We start from the raw sequence: 16,488 nt of genomic DNA on the forward strand, positions 1-16,488 counted from the left end.
TATTAAGTAACCAGTAGAGGCATAAAAAACATCATTATAAAAGATTGAAAGATGGTACAAAGTAAATTGTCAATTGCTGCAGAAAGTCAATAGGTAATGTCTGAAGTTCATAAATCAAGAAGTAATGACATAAGCATAGTATTTATAGATTTGGAGGTAACCATAGAAAAATTAAATACAGAAGCAGTTGGAAGTGTTCCCTCTGAAAAGGAAGACGGAGAGTAAGGAAGCTTTCATAGTGGCTGAGTTGCTTCTCACTGTGGGTCTTCTAGTATTAATGATTTTTTTTAAATGCATATATAATTTTAATAAATTCTTATTTCATTGTGCTGGCTTTCTATAAGTTAACTTCTTGATATGGGTAGGTCTATTATTTGTACCAAACCTACCAATTTATTCCATCTTCTCCTACATTGTCTTTTCTCTCCATTCTTTATAACCCTCACTGTGCTCCTCCCTCTCTCCCACCTTTCCCATGTGCTCACACCCAGAGCCATACTCACATACCTTCCTTCTGAGTGTAGTTACTTGTCTGTCTTTGTAAATAAATGCCTTGCACTCTTACATCTCAGTGCCCTTCTTCAAAGTGTTTCCTTGGCCTGAAATGGCTTCATTCATATATATATATTTTATATATATATATATATATATATATATATATATAAAATATATATATATGATTCATTCATATATATATGATTTTTTTTCTATGTAGCTATCAAGGCCCTCAAAGCAGACAAAAATCTGTCTCCTTCATGATCCCTCTTTGGTTGCCACAGTCAAAAATGATTTCTGTTTCTTCTATATCCACCTAGCACCGTGTCACTTTCTGACACTGCTCACACTGCAATGTCTTCTAACTAGTCGTATATATGTCTGCCCCTTTTCTTCTTGCTTAATTATAAGTTCTGTAGGTCAGAGATTTGTGTGTGCATTTACAGTGCAAATAGTCTATCTTCCACATAGTAATTGAAGTAATTGCTAAGCACTTTAACGATAATTGATTTTTGTTTTTGATGTTGATTCAGAAGGCATCTAAAGATTGTGAAATGAGTGCCTCAACACATTAAAGTGAACATCCGTTGTTTTTTAATTGATGTTCCTATTAATACTTCTATTTCTCAGCAAAACCCTGAACTAAACAATATTTTGTTCTTTCCCAATTTTATGCCTCTTTCCTAAATTCCAATTATATATATATGGTTATAAGGTTATGAGGTTTTGAGGAATAAGAAATCTAATAAACTAATATCCATAAATGAATAGGTGACTAATATATTAATTATTATAGGTGTGTTTTGTTTGCATTATAAAAAATAGCCTGGATGGAGAAATCCCTTACTCAAGGGACTGAGTTGCTAATAATAAAACACCAGAGATTTCAGCTGTTGTTTGGAGATCAAAGAAGGTTTCTGGGGCCCCTCCGATCATGCCATAAAACTTTTATGCCATTGGTAAGGTAGATTCTAATTAAACATATTAAGACAGTGGGAAATAATTATATTTGAAATCACCATTATTAAGTATTGTGTGTTTATTTCATAAAAGTAAGATGGAGTGTTAACTCCTGGTCTTTGCTTGTTATTTTCGTTCCCAGGTTGACTTTCCACATGTGCTTACTTTATCTCTCTCTCTTTTTTTTCAACTGCTACCTGGATTTTGATCTGCATCAACATAAAAGGGCACTATATAATTTTCTTTTTCCTTTACTTCAGGAAATGCCACAGTAAAACAGTCTCGATACAGAATCATCATCCAAGAAGCAGCCAATGGAGGCCAGGAATGCCCAGATACCTTATATGAGGAGAGAGAGTGTGAAGATGTTTCCTTGTGTCCTGTATATCGGTAAGTAGTTACCTTTTAAAATTATCGTTAGACCTACTATAAATTATAACCTATTTTCTTTCACATAATATATGGTCGTTTGGTGAAAAATAAGTAAGAGGGGATCTGACATTTACATATCTTCAAATACTTTAATATTCTTACCCTTTTATCTGGAACATATTTGGGAGGAGTAGAGATATGAAAGTCTAATTAACAGGGGGAAAAGGAAGCATGTTTGACTGTAAGTGAGCTGCTTGACTTATGCCACCATGGCAGTCCATTTTCAGGATCATGTTCGAAAGAGATTCAGGATGAGATTTTTACGGTTGTTATCTGGGGGCTGGGAGAAGAAATACACACCACACACACACACACACGGGAGAAGGAATACACACACACACACACACACACACACACAGGTGGTAACTTACCTTCATTCTATTGTTCTCATCCTAACATCTTTAATCAAGAATTAAGAACAAATTTGTACTCCCTTGTTTATTTTAATTAAAAAATTTTGGTTCTCAATTTTTGTGATACACAATTTCAGAAACCATCCAATTAGAAGAAAACGTTTAACTTAGGGATAAAATTTTTTATTACAAAAAGAAAATGAATAACTTTTAAACTATGTGTGTTCCCTGTATATTCCCTCTTGGCAAATTGGTGATTACTATTTAAAAAATAATAATAGGTTTCTTTGCTTACTCACAAACTTCCCCCCTTTTAACACCTGACAGTTTTAAATCTGATTGAAATGCTACTTTAAGGTGTATTTGGATTAAATTCAATCTCTATGGGGTTTTACTGATTTGTGAATATAATCCATGGTCTTAAAAATAATATAGGTTTTATCAGCACGCTTATAAATGCCTTTAGCAAAAATGTCCCGTGTTTCTGCTAATTATTTGAGAAACTAAACCTAAAGCTGTGAAATTCAAGGGCTAATTTATTTGGGAAAATACAAGTCATTTCCTTTTTTAAAAGAAGAAAGATATCGTTGAAGAAGGTCTAAATTACTATTGATTTTATCATCCTTTACTTTCATTGTTTTTATCTGATGACCAATTTTGGGAGGATGTAAATAAACACTGGGAACATGCCCAGACTACCATTTTTTTCTCATTAACCACAGGGCCATTGTGGAAACACTGTCAATATTCATCCTTTTGTACAATGTCTAAATATTGAAACTTCTGAGCCCAGCAAAAGAGCTCTCAAGGAAAGTATCCAAATGAAAAAAATTAGCCAAATCAAATATTATTAGACATTTTTATGAACCCAGGGTTGTTATAATCAGATAAAATCAAAAAACTATTAGTGGGATCTTCCATTTCTTTGTCCACTCATTTTACTCTCCTATTGCACTTCAATTTAGCTACTTGTGTTTGAGCTAGTTTCTATCAATGACCTCCTGCCACGTTCCCCAAAAATCAGTTCTACTGTGTATGAATTGGATCATTGTGCCATTTTTCCTGATGCATAGTTCAAAATGTATCCAAGTTATCAGCATGAATCTCTGCTCCTTAGTGAAACATCCTTGAATTTTGAGCAATATAGTTCCAATTTAGATTTTGCTTTCCCCTTTATTGGTATGTTAGGGAGGAAATTGTCTTAGGAAGCGAGTTAACGTAGGATTTTATCATTATCTTCTGATTCTTCTTTCTGACTCCATTAAGGTGATATATTCACATGTTTACCAAATTAAAGCAGAATCAAAATGCCTATTTAATTTGTCAAGTGAATTTGAACTTCTCTCAACACATTAAGTAGCTAAGACAGCATGGGCGCCTTTATCCCTATGTAGAATTGGCAATAAGATGTTGACAAGAGGCTGTGGCTGAGCATCAGAGACAGGACTGGAAACTGGCCTGTCCTGACTTACGCAGCCTGGGACAAATCATTTAACTTCTCTGAGCCTGGTTTTTGAAAGTTTAATAAAGGAATTCCAAAAATTTCTTTCCTCCATTTCAGTCTATTCACCAAGGTAAAGGAGATTGAACTCCTTGGTCTCATTTTGGTCAAGAAAGTCTATATAAACTCAATTTAAGGAAATTGAGTGAATCAATGACATTTTAGTTCAAAAGTTGGACTAAAATCCCTTACCTTTTGGCTTCTGTATCTTGGAATCATGCAGAATGTATATCTATGCATGTATAAAGTAAATTTATAACAATCTAAAATTAATAGATGATTTCTTTAAATGTAACAGGTTTCCTGTCTAGCTGTTTCCTGATTTTTTTTCCCCAACTCTTCAGCTATTCCCATTATGAAGGCCACTTGAATGAAGTCAATGATGTTTTGCTTTATGTTTCTCACTGCTTTTTTGAAGTAGTTATCAGAGGTACTGGCTGATATGAAAAGGGTTAAAATGTACTAAGTGAAAGAGCAGAATCTGTAGTTATACTTAGGGTTTGGGTTTTCTGGAATATTCTGAAGGGACAGATTTAAGGACACAAGTCATCGTCTGCCCTGTGAGTCATAAAAATAGAGTTTTGTTGACCTGAGAAAGAAAAGCCAGTAGAAGGTGAAAAGATTTCCTTCAAGACTGTATCCTCTGAGGACTAGAAATCATGGTATTTTATCAACAGCAGGTCCATTCGTCTTTCCTAAGATTAACTATCAGATAAGATAGTTCCATGGTGCCCGTTCTTTTACTCTATAACCTATTGAGATGTTTGATTTACTTCAAAAGTCCTTGGAAACACCTTATAAAAATTTGAAGCAGAGGATTAAGTGTGAAGGTTTGTACCTCAAGCTTATAAAAATTTTGAAGCAGAAGATTAATGTGAAGTTTGTACCTCAAGCTTACAGATGTTCAAACCTTTATTCTCTAACGCACCAATGGGACACAGGGATTTTCTCTCTCTTGTTTTCTTTTATTGTTTTTTTTTTTTGGAAACAATTTTAAGTGCATAAAGAACTAAAGAACTAGACCCTCCAGACTGATCAGTGCCTCTAATGTTTATTATTGCCACTTTTCTATATTAACCAAAGTTTATGTGTAAAATATCCAAATTCAGTTTTTTTCTCATTAGCCACAGGGCCAATTCAAAAACACTGAATTACTGCCTAAATCATGAATCTGGGGTAGAGTGGACTATTGTCATTCTAGTGCTTGCCAAGGCTTGGTTTTATGACATTGATTTCACATCCATTTTTATTGAATTACTGTCTTTACGTTTTTTTAAACTTCAAACATATATAAGTATTTCTTCTTCGTGTTGATCACAGTAAAGTTTCTAGTCCATCATTTTTGGTAATCATAGGTGGAAGCCACAGAAATGGAGCCCTTGCATCTTAGTGCCAGAGTCTGTCTGGCAGGGAATAACGGGCAGCAGTGAAGCCTGTGGAAAGGGGTTACAAACAAGAGGTATGATGATTTTTACATAGTTTTTTTTTTATTAATACGTAAGTTAACATTATGTAACTCATATGTGTTGCTTACTTTTATATTTGAATGAATTGTGATATTATTGGCTTGAATTATTCATATTTATTGATGTTAAATATAAATAGGATTTGGCATAGTTAGCAGTTTATATTAGATTATCTTTAACTATAACCAGTTAGTGTACCTAAGGACTAAAGCCATATAAGCAAATATCTGTTCTCGGTCATAGTATAGCCCAATGCTCATGTTCCAAATGCATGTTAGATATTACCTAATATCTGTGAATGAAGGTTTTGTCAAGTTGAGATTCAACTGTCTGTATACCTTAGATTTTTTGGTGCTAATTAAATATTTGTTGATGAATGAAAGAATAACTGAAGGAATTGACTAATCTTAATGATCATAGGATATGTCTTAAATATAATTGTCATATACATACTCATCATATATCTTACATGTCAAATGCATAAAAAGGAAGTATTAAAATTTCTGGAAGACATATGAATAAGCTTCTGGACCTGAGTAGAACTGCTTTTTATCATCAATGTCTAGAAGGTATGGGAAATCCCTGAAAAGTACTCAGAGAATCATCAGACTGCTCACTTTTCTATTTCATTCATAATCCAGGTGCCAGTTGTAGGAAGCTTGATATGAAGTGCATTATTCTCAAAACCTGACCACTTTCTCACTAAAGGGATATATGTGGCAAAATTAGACCTTGTGGAATCAATTAAATTATACTGGTTTCATAATTAATGTTCTTTTAGAAGGCATATTTAGAATTAAGTTTCTCTTTTTGTTACATAGGTCATACTTTGGAAATAATATCCCTGTCAAAAAATTTACAGATGAAATTTATTGATCAGGTAGTTTGATTTAAGATTGCTATGGGGATCTACAGTGGCTTTGTGTAAATTATAAGAAAACCACTTTCTTAAGACATTTTACTTTTATATATCACTAAATTATTGTAATAATATGATATTGTTATTTTAATATTTTTGCCTACTTTCTGCTGAAAAATTGTTACAGAATATCCTAATCACCAATATCTACTCCATGAATGGAGCCCTGTTAAAAAAATGCCAACTTTATGTAGTGTACAGTTTAAGTAGGACCTTGAATTTGTTACTCTATGATATTACAATAGTAAACAAAACCATTTAGTAAATTCTGCAAGGATATTGTTTGTAAATGATGTAAAATTATCACATAAAAGCAAGCTATTTCATATTTTCTAGAATATGAAATCTCTTTGGATTTCAATATAAATGAATATTTCTAGCTGGATGCCTGATAGTCCTTTAGATTAGGCAATGAACTTTCTCTAAATTTGACACCAACATTAGAGCATTCCTGGTGTTTAGTTGATGGGCAAGTTGTACTTTTAGCATAGTAGGATGGGTCTTCAATTTTAGGATTATGGAAGAAAGACATTGCTACCTCTATCTTTTCTTTAAATTAAGAACCATAAAGGAAAATACAGAACAATAAGACTAAATACATCTCCAATGAGATCAATGTCCTTTATAAAATCACTCGAAAGAACAAGGAATACAGTAAACTTACTTTCAGGTAAATTGGGAGCCATCTGTAAACTAGGTCATAATATATAAATTTGGAAAGTAAATGGAGATATGGCAAAGTATTTTGCAGAACAGGATTACACCTAAGTGTTGGCAAGGGTGAAGGTGTGGGAGCTGGAGAGAAATAAAATGGTATATCCTGGACAACTCCAGGAAGAAACCACATTCTGCAGAAGGAAGTGTGCAAGAGTGTGTGTGTATGTGTATTGGGAGTTGAGGATAAAAGCTGGAGCTCTGAAAGTCTGAATAAAGAGCAGGAAAGTTCCTCCTTGTTCAAGTTCCTCACCTTTCACTCTACAGAGTCAGATTTCTACCATTTCTTTTTCTTGTGGGAGCATGGAGATGTATTCTTTGGGAAACAGAGAGATTTTAGACTCTGGACAATAAGCAGAGTTGGGTGGAGATGCGGGGCTACACTGAAATCAGGTGGATCAAAGGAATGTCTGAATAAGGAATTATGAGACTCTGATTTCCTCTGAACATTAAACTGCTAAGAGTTGAAGGATAGAGAAATGAGAATATAAAGGGGAGAAAAGTATCAAAGAAATAATACTAGAAAAATACTCATTAAGGAGCCAAAATGATTAAATAAGGCCCATATCAAGGCTTGTCATTGTGATATTTCAGACCTCCTGGGGTAAAGTCATGACCCTAAAGCCTTCCAGAGTAAACACCATGATCTCTCACCCAGAGTTCTTGAATAAGATTGTAGGACTTTTCAACAGCAGCACTGGAAAGTGGAAGGAAATAAAACAGTATCTTCTAAATGTGGAATGAGAATATTTTCAACCAAGAAATCCATATTAAATTATCATTCAATTATTAGGATAACATGAAATGTTTGTAGAAAACAAAATCTCCAAAAGCTTACCTTCATAGCATCCTGTGTCCAGAAGTAAATAGAGTATATGCCTCATCAAAGATGAATAAATCAGTATGCACACTGGGTATCCTCCCCAGAAGAGAGGACATTGGCATTCCTAGGAAGAAAGGGAGGGGAAATTCATGGACCACTGCTGTTCACAGGCCTCGAGCTGTTCACTAGGCTCATGTGGTGAGAGCAGGAGACCTGTAAAGTGTCAGGAGGGATGTCTTAACATTAACAATAGAAAGAATAGAGGACCTGTCAGGTTTGACCTGGACAACTGTACTGAGAAGCATTTCATAGGTATAAAAGCACTTATCCGGATTCATAGAAACATTTGCAAATAAAAGTGAAAAAATTTCAGGAAATACAAAGTGTTGTAGATAGGAGGTATAGTTACAATATACTTTTTCAGCTTACCTATAAAGAATATATTGTCATAAAGGCAAAAGCATTAAGTTATGGATTTAAGCAAAAAATGTGATTCAACAATGTTGAGAGTTTAGTGAAGGGACCTGGGAGGTGTTGTCTTCAAAAAAACAGCAGTAGAAAACACCTATCATTAAGGAATTGGCTAATGGAGCTATATGAATATATTTTTAGAAACATGAAGTACCCATTAGAAGAAACTGTAGAACAGTAAAAAAAATAATTGACTCAAAGCGAGGAGTCAGATAATTATTTGTTTTATCATTATTCAAATTTCAGTGCTATGAATATGTACTACTTTGGTAAAAATATATTTTTTAACATAAACTGGCCAGGTGTGATAGCTCATGCCTGTAATCTCAGCACTTTGGAAGGCTGAGGTGAGAGGATTTCTTGAGCTCAAGAGTTGGAGACCAGCCTGGACAATATAACAAGACCCTGTCTCTACAAAAATAGAAATTTTAAAAAAAGAGCCAGACATGGTAATGCATGCCGGTCATCCCAGCTACTCAGAAGGCTGAGGTGGGAGGATTGTTTGAACCTGGGAGGCTGAGGCTACAGTGAGCTGTGATCATGCCACTGCATTTCAGCCTGGGTGACAGAATAAGACCCTGGCTTAAACAATAATAATAATGAAATAAAGTGATCGATGCAGTGTTCTAAGGGATTATTTAAGTAAATGCATTGCAAAATGCTGAAAAAGCTAGGTCCAGGAAGGAAATTTAGATTGGGGAAGGGAGGAGGAAGGACCTGCCTGTTTTATACTGTATGAAGAAGCTTCTGCTGTCAGCATTTTTTGCTGGTTTAAACACACAGGGTCTTGTTTCTTTACGCATATTAATAGGATGGACTGTGCTTCCCAAAAATACATGTCCACATGCTAAGCATCATAACCTGCACATATGACTTTATTTGCAAAAAGGATCTTTGTAAATGTAATTAATTTAAGGATTTAAAGCCTTTATCAATTTGGAAAAGTTTATTTTGTCTTTGAGGATTCTTTGTATCCCAGAGGGAGTTTGAACTCAGACCATAAAGTCATGGGAAAGCCGGCTTGAGGTTACACATTCTCATGAAGGATTCTCCTCTCTTGCTATCCAATGCTGTTTTAGAATTGCAACTTGTCTTGCCAAAACCTTGTGCTTACAAGTTTATTTCTATCTAGTTCATCCCTAAACACTAAGGGTGAGTGTTAGTTGCCATTGCTTCTAGTGTGGGAATTTTATAAGATTCTCCATAGCCAACCTTATATTTTTTCCTTCTGTGCATTATGAATCCATAAAAGTAAAAACTGGGATCTCCAAGATTTGACAGAAACCCTTGGGATGAAATTTGTCTTGTTTACCTTGCAGGGCCTCGTACTTTCACTCTGTTTGGGGTGTTACGGATTCCTTACTTTCAGACCAGCCCATCAATACATTCAGAAAATATATATGTTGTCATATGCTTTAGTCTTTTTCATTTGAAAGGATATTTTAGGATTTATATACCATTAGACTGCCAGAAACAGAAGTACCACTTGTTTTACTTCATTATGCATTTGTTGCTGACCTGTTTAATTGGTTCATGGTTAAGATTTCATTCGTGTAATAATTTTTCAGTTAAAAAATAAGAAAAACAAGAAGATAGAACAGCACATAGAGTTATAGCTGTAGCTAAGCGTCTACACCATCTCCAGAAAGATGGGCATTTTGGGTTTCATTGTCCTGGTTGTCTCATACTTCAAGGAGACCCACGTGTTCTTTCTGCCCAGAGTCTTGTGCTTTATCAGAATAATTTTTTTAACGGTGACTTGTATTTTATGGCAAATAAAAGTATAAGAGGAAGAAACTTAAACATAATAATAAGCTTTGTAGAAACTGCCCTTAAAATGCTAAAACTTTAGTACTAAAAAAAGAGAGAAAGAAAAGCCGAGATGCTGTCGTTGCTGTAAGTGGAGTGTATTTCTCTAGGGACCGATTTTTTGTTTTGCTATCCACAGTAACTATTTTAAAGCTGACTTAATGGACTTTCCAGTATTTTTCTTTTGGACAGAACTTTCTTGTCATTTATCAGCCCGTGAGTATACTCTGTCAGCGACAGACTTGACATTATGGCACTGTAATGGATACAGAGTAGGTACTGGAGATCAAAATCACTTGTCTACAATATCGTTGACTTTCTTGAACTATCTGTAGTCTTTTTTGGTTTATTTTTCCTGAACAATGTTTAGGTGGACCAAAAGAGGCAGATCTCTAAACTCTGTCAAATCTTTTTGTTCTTCTTTAATTAGTTTTTGTCACAGTTTTCTTACACAATAGTTTTGATGGATTCTGTCTGTTTTTCTTTGCATTCAAGGAACCCCTTTAAAGTAAAGATGTTTTTCTGGGAAAAAAAAATGAGCAAAATAATTCACTTTCAAAATTAGTTGTGGATTACCTTTAGTTTTATTTATTTATTTATTTTTTTACTGGATGATAATGTGACTTTATTTTTCTTATTTATTATTATTATTATTATACTTCAAGTTTTAGGGTACATGTGCACAAGGTGCAGGTTTGTTACATATGTATACCTGTGCCATGTTGGTGTGCTGCACCTATTAACTCGTCATTTAGCATTAGGTATATCACCTAATGCTATCCCCCCGCCCCCACCCCACAGCAGTCCCCGGTATGTGATGTTCCCCTTCTTGTGTCCATGTGTTCTCATTGTTCAATTCCCACCTATGAGTGAGAACATGCAGTGTTTGGTTTTTTGTCCTTGAGATAGTTTGCTGAGAATGATGGTTTCCAGCTTCATCCATGTCCCGACAAAGGACATGAACTCATCATTTTTTATGGCTGCATAGTATTCCATGGTGTATATGTGCCACATTTTCTTAATCCAGTCTATCATTGTTGGACATTTGGGTTGGTTCCAAGTCATTGCTATTGTGAATAGTGCTGCAATAAACATACGTGTGCATGTGTCTTTATAGCAGCATGATTTATAATCCTTTGGATATATACCCAGTAATGGGATGGCTGGGTCAAATGGTATTTCTAGTTCTAGATCCCTGAGGAATCACCACACTGACTTCCACAATGGTTGAACTAGTTTATAGTCCCACCAACAGTGTAAAAGTGTTCCTATTTCTCCACATCCTCTCCAGCACCTGTTGTTTCCTGACTTTTTAATGATCGCCATTCTAACTGGTGTGAGATGGTATCTCATTGTGGTTTTGATTTTCATTTCTCTGATGGCCAGTGATGATGAGCATTTTTTCATGTGTTTTTTGGCTGCATAAATGTCTTCTTTTGAGAAGTGTCTGTTCATGTCCTTCGCCCACTTGTTGATGGGGTTGTTTGTTTTTTTCTTGTAAATTTGTTTGAGTTCATTGTAGATTCTGGATATTAGCCCTTTGTCAGATGAGTAGGTTGCAAAAATTTTCTCCCGTTCTGTAGGTTGCCTGTTCACTCTGATGGTAGTTTCTTTCGCTGTGCAGAAACTCATTAATTTAATTAGATCCCATTTGTCAATTTTGGCTTTTGTTGCCATTGCTTTTGGTGTTTTAGACATGAAGTCCTTGCCCATGCCTATGTCCTGAATGGTATTGCCTAGGTTTTTTCTAGAGTTTTTATGGTTTTAGGTCTAACATTTAAGTCGTTAATCAATCTTGAATTAATTTTTGTATAAGGTGTAAGGAAGGGATCCAGTTTCAGCTTTCTACATATGGCTAGCGAGTTTTCCCAGCACCATTTATTAAATAGGGAATCCTTTCCCCATTGCTTGTTTTTCTCAGGTGTGTCAAAGATCAGATAGTTGTAGATGTGTGGTATTATTTCTGAGGGCTCTGTTTTATTCCATTGATCTATATCTCTGTTTTGGTACCAGTGCCATGCTGTTTTGGTTACTGTAGCCTTGTAGTATAGTTTGAAGTCAGGTATCATGATGCCTCCGGCTTTGTTCTTTTGGCTTAGGATTGACTTGGCAATGTGGGCTCTTTTTTGGTTCCAAATGAACTTTAAAGTAGTTTTTTTCAATTATGTGAAGAAAGTCATTGGTAGATTGATGGGGATGGCATTGAATCTATAAATTACCTTGGGCAGTATGGCCATTTTCACGATAATTAATTCTTCCTACCCATGAGCATGGAATATTCTTCCATTTGTTTGTAGCCTCTTTTATTTCATTGAGCAGTGATTTGTCATTCTCCTTGAAGAGGTCCTTCACATCCCTTGTAAGTTGGATTCCTAGGTATTTTATTCTCTTTGAAGCAATTGTGAATGGGAGTTCACTCATGATTTGGCTCTCTGTTTGTCTATTATTGGTGTATAAGAATGCTTGTGATTTTTGCACATTGATTTTGTATCCTGAGACTGCTGAAGTTGCTTATCAGCTTAAGGAGATTTTGGGCTGAGATGATGGGGTTTTCTAGTTATACAATCGTGTCATCTGCAAACAGGGACAATTTGACTTCCTCTTTTCCTAATTGAATGCCCTTTATTTCCTTCTCCTGCCTGATTGCCCTGGCCAGAACTTCCAACACTATGTTGAATAGGAGTGGTGAGAGAGGGCATCCCTGTCTTGTGCCAGTTTTCAAAGGGAATGCTTCCAGTTTTTGCCCATTCAGTATGATATTCGCTGTGGGTTTGTCATAGATAGCTCTTATTATTTTGAGATACGTCCCATCAATACCTAATTTATTGAGAGTTTTTAGCATGAAGAGTTGTTGAATTTTGTCAAAGGCCTTTTCTGCATCTGTTGAGATAATCATGTGGTTTTTGTCTTTGGTTCTGTTTATATGCTGGATTACATTTATTGATTTGCGTATGTTGAACCAGCCTTGCATCCCAGGGATGAAGCCCACTTGATCATGGTGGATAAGCTTTTTGATGTGTTGCTGGATTCGGTTTGCCAGTATTTTATTGAGGGTTTTTGCATCAATGTTCATCAAGAATATTGGTCTAAAATTCTCTTTTTTGGTTGTATCTCTTCCCAGCTTTGGTATCAGGATGATGCTGGCCTCATAAAATGAGTTAGGGAGAATTCCCTCTTTTTCTGTTGATTGGAATAGTTTCAGAAGGAATGGTACCAGTTCCTCCTTGTACCTCTGGTAGAATTCGCCTGTGAATCCATCTGGTCCTGGACTTTTTGTGGTTGGTAAGCTATTAATTATTGCCTCAATTTCAGAGCCTGTTATTGGTCTATTCAGAGGTTCCACTTCTTCCTGGTTTAGTCTTGGGAGAGTGTATGTGTCAAGGAATTTATCCATTTCTTCTCGATTTTCTAGTTTATTTGCGTAGAGGTCTTTGTAGTATTCTCTGATGGTAGTTTGTATTTCTGTGGGATTGGTGGTGATATCCCCTTTGTCATTTTTTATTGCATCTATTTGATTCTTCTCTCTTTTCTTCTTTATTAGTCCTGCTAGCGATCAATCAATTTTGTTGATCTTTTCAAAAAACCAGCTCCTGGATTCATTGATTTTTTGAAGGGTTTTTTGTGTCTCTGTTTCCTTCAGTTCTGCTCTGATCTTAGTTATTTCTTGCCTTCTGCTAGCTTTTGAATATGTTCGCTCTTGCTTCTCTAGTTCTTTTAATTGTGATGTTAGGGTGTCAATTTTAGATCTTTCCTGCTTTCTCTTGTGCGCATTTAGTGCTATAAATTTCCCTCTACACACTGCTTTGAATGTGTCCCAGAGATTCTGGTATGTTGTGTCTTTGTTGTCGTTGGTTTCAAAGAACATCTTTATTTCTGCCTTCATTTTGTTATGCATTCCGTAGTCATTCAGGAGCAGGTTGTTCAGTTTCCATGTAGTTGAGTTGTTTTGAGTGAGTTTCTCAATCCTGAGTTCTAATTTGATTGCACTGTGGTCTGAGAGACAGTTTGTTAGAATTTCTGTTCTTTTACATTTGCTGAGGAGTGCTTTACTTCCAACTATGTGGTCAATTTTGGAATAGGTGTGGTGTGGTGCTGAAAAGAATGTATATTCTGTTGATTTGGGGTGGAGAGTTCTGTAGATGTCTATTAGGTCCACTTTGTGCAGAGCTGAGTTTAATTCCTGGATATCCTTGTTAACTTTCTGTCTCGTTGATCTGTCTAATGTTGACAGTGGGGTGTTTAAGTCTCCCATTATTATTGTGTGGGAGTCTAAGTCTCTTTGTAGGTCACTAAGGACTTGCTTTATGAATCTGGGTGCTCCTGTATTGGGTGCCTATATATTTAGGATAGTTAGTTCTTCTTGTTGAATTGATCCCTTTACCATTATGTAATGGCCTTCTTTGTCTCTTTTGATCTTTATTGGTTTAAAGTCTGTTTTATCAGAGACTAGGATTGCAACCCCTGCCTTTTTTTGTTTTCCATTTGCTTGGTAGATCTTCCTCCATCCCTGTATTTTGAGCCTATGTGTGTCTCTGCACGTGAGATGGGTTTCCTGAATATAGCATACGGATGGGTCTTGACTCTTTATCCAATTTGCCAGTCTGTGCCTTTTAATTGGAGCATGTAGCCCATTAGCATTTAAGGTTAGTATTGTTATGTGTGAATTTGATCCTGTCATTATGATGTTAGCTGGTTATTTGGCTCGTTAGTTGTTGCAGTTTCTTCCTAGCCTTCATGGTCTTTACAATTTGGCATGTTTTTGCAGTGTAGCTGGTACCAGTTGTTGCTTTCCATGTTTAGTGCTTCCTTCAGGAGCTCTTATTTTTTTTTTTTTTTTTTAGAAAAGATGGAATTAGAAATCGGAAGAAGTTAAATAATGGAGATCTAAAGTCTTAATTATACAGCAATAATACCTGGTATTTAAAAATGAAAATTCACTGGAAACATATATTTGCATGTATTTACCATTTTTGCCTGATATGCTTTATTTAACACAACATTTCATAATCTAGTCTTTCACTAAGGCTTGTAATATGCGATCAAATCATTAAGAATTGATTTATGGCTGGGCGCAGTGGCTCACACCTGTAATCCCAGCACTTTGGGAGGCTGAAGTGGGCCGATCACCTGAGGTCAGGAGTTCGAGACCAGCCTGACCAACATGGTGAAACCCCATCTCTACTAAAAATACAAAAATTAGCCGGGCACGGTGGTGGGTGCCGGTAATCCCAACTACTCGGGAGGCTGAGGCAGAAGAATCACTTGAACCCGGGAGTTGGAAGTTGCAGTGAGCCGAGATCTCGCCATTTCACACCAGCTTGGTGAGAGAGACTCTGTCTAAAAAAAGATTTATATCATTTTCCAACATTATATATTACATAAAGTATATATTTATATAAAACAAAGGCAAGTAAGTTGATTGCCTGAGTTGGATTCAGAGAAAACTATTTGTATTGTAGATCTGAGTAGTATAATTTTCTGATTGAAAGTGTTCTCCTCAGCTATGTTATCTTCATGGAGAGAAGGTTAAAGATGTTACCCATCAGCAGCTCATCATCCAACTTTCATCTGGAAAACACATAGAAATATAGCAAAAACACACACTCTAAAATAAAGATGTCATTGTAGTCTATCAAATGTCAAGACAGCCAATCAGCACGTTGTGTTCTTCTTTCTGATGCCAGGTATCCTTGTATTTTAGGAGACAAAGGATACCTCTGGAACATTGGACTTTCATTCTCCGAATGGAAGACACCATAGTCACTTAACGTTTGAGCTGCAGTTTTATTTTCTGCCGTAGCCATCTACCTACATCAGAAGCAAAAAGTCATTTCAGTTCATTCAGAAAGCAAAGCACATATATAGGTTTGAACTATGACTGAACAATAGCAAAAAAACAGAGATAGTCACAGCCATTTTTCTTTTGGGTATGAGAGGAGGAGGAGGAGAAAGGTTTTCTGGGAAAGAAAGTAGAGTAGTTTCTTCTATTTACTTCGAGGTTTGGACAAAAATGAGCTACCTTATCCACGAGCTATGGGCATTTCCAGTAGGGGTTGCGGAGCAACTGTAGCCTAGCCCAGGTGCCCCTTCCATAAATGTAACTGTATTCTAAGAGGGCAAAGCCATTTGGCAGTGTTTTCTCATGGACTTGAAGACGAGAGGACATGAACTCTCTGTCCAAATCAACATATCATGGTTGCTGATATAGGCAACAGGCAAATATTTATTTAACCACGCTATTTTTAATAACTTTTGTGAGATAGTTTTTAATAACTGTGTTCACAGCATAGAAAAAAATGATTATACCCCAATATTTTTGTATTATTTATTATTTTTGGGGAGAATTCTGCCATGAACACCAGAGTAAAATATTGGAGGACATAATATGCTTTATTGATTTATCTAATTCATTAGCACTCGATACCAAATGATGGATTATAAATATTTTAAGGAACTTAAAAAAATCTCTCCTAAATATTATGATTTTTAAGTGGCAAAAAGAAAGGAAGATCAGGTTAAAATGTAGAAATTAGACCGTGTAGGGC

At 35.7% G+C, this 16,488-nt stretch overlaps 1 protein-coding gene across 2 annotated transcripts in view; it reads left to right on the forward strand.

The window, feature by feature from the left end:
• THSD7B (thrombospondin type 1 domain containing 7B) overlaps positions 1–16,488 on the forward strand; it is a 908,985-nt gene that overhangs the window by 499,915 nt on the left and 392,582 nt on the right. For both annotated transcript variants that reach the window (XM_054679008.1, XM_009443389.3), the window contains exons 11-12: positions 1,716–1,845; positions 5,097–5,200. In XM_054679008.1, the coding sequence (XP_054534983.1) occupies positions 1,716–1,845; positions 5,097–5,200 (234 nt within the window). The remainder of the gene's footprint in view (positions 1–1,715; positions 1,846–5,096; positions 5,201–16,488) is intronic.

Source organism: Pan troglodytes, chromosome 13, assembly GCF_028858775.2.
Source record: "Pan troglodytes isolate AG18354 chromosome 13, NHGRI_mPanTro3-v2.0_pri, whole genome shotgun sequence".
Classification (NCBI taxonomy): Eukaryota; Metazoa; Chordata; class Mammalia; order Primates; family Hominidae; genus Pan; species Pan troglodytes.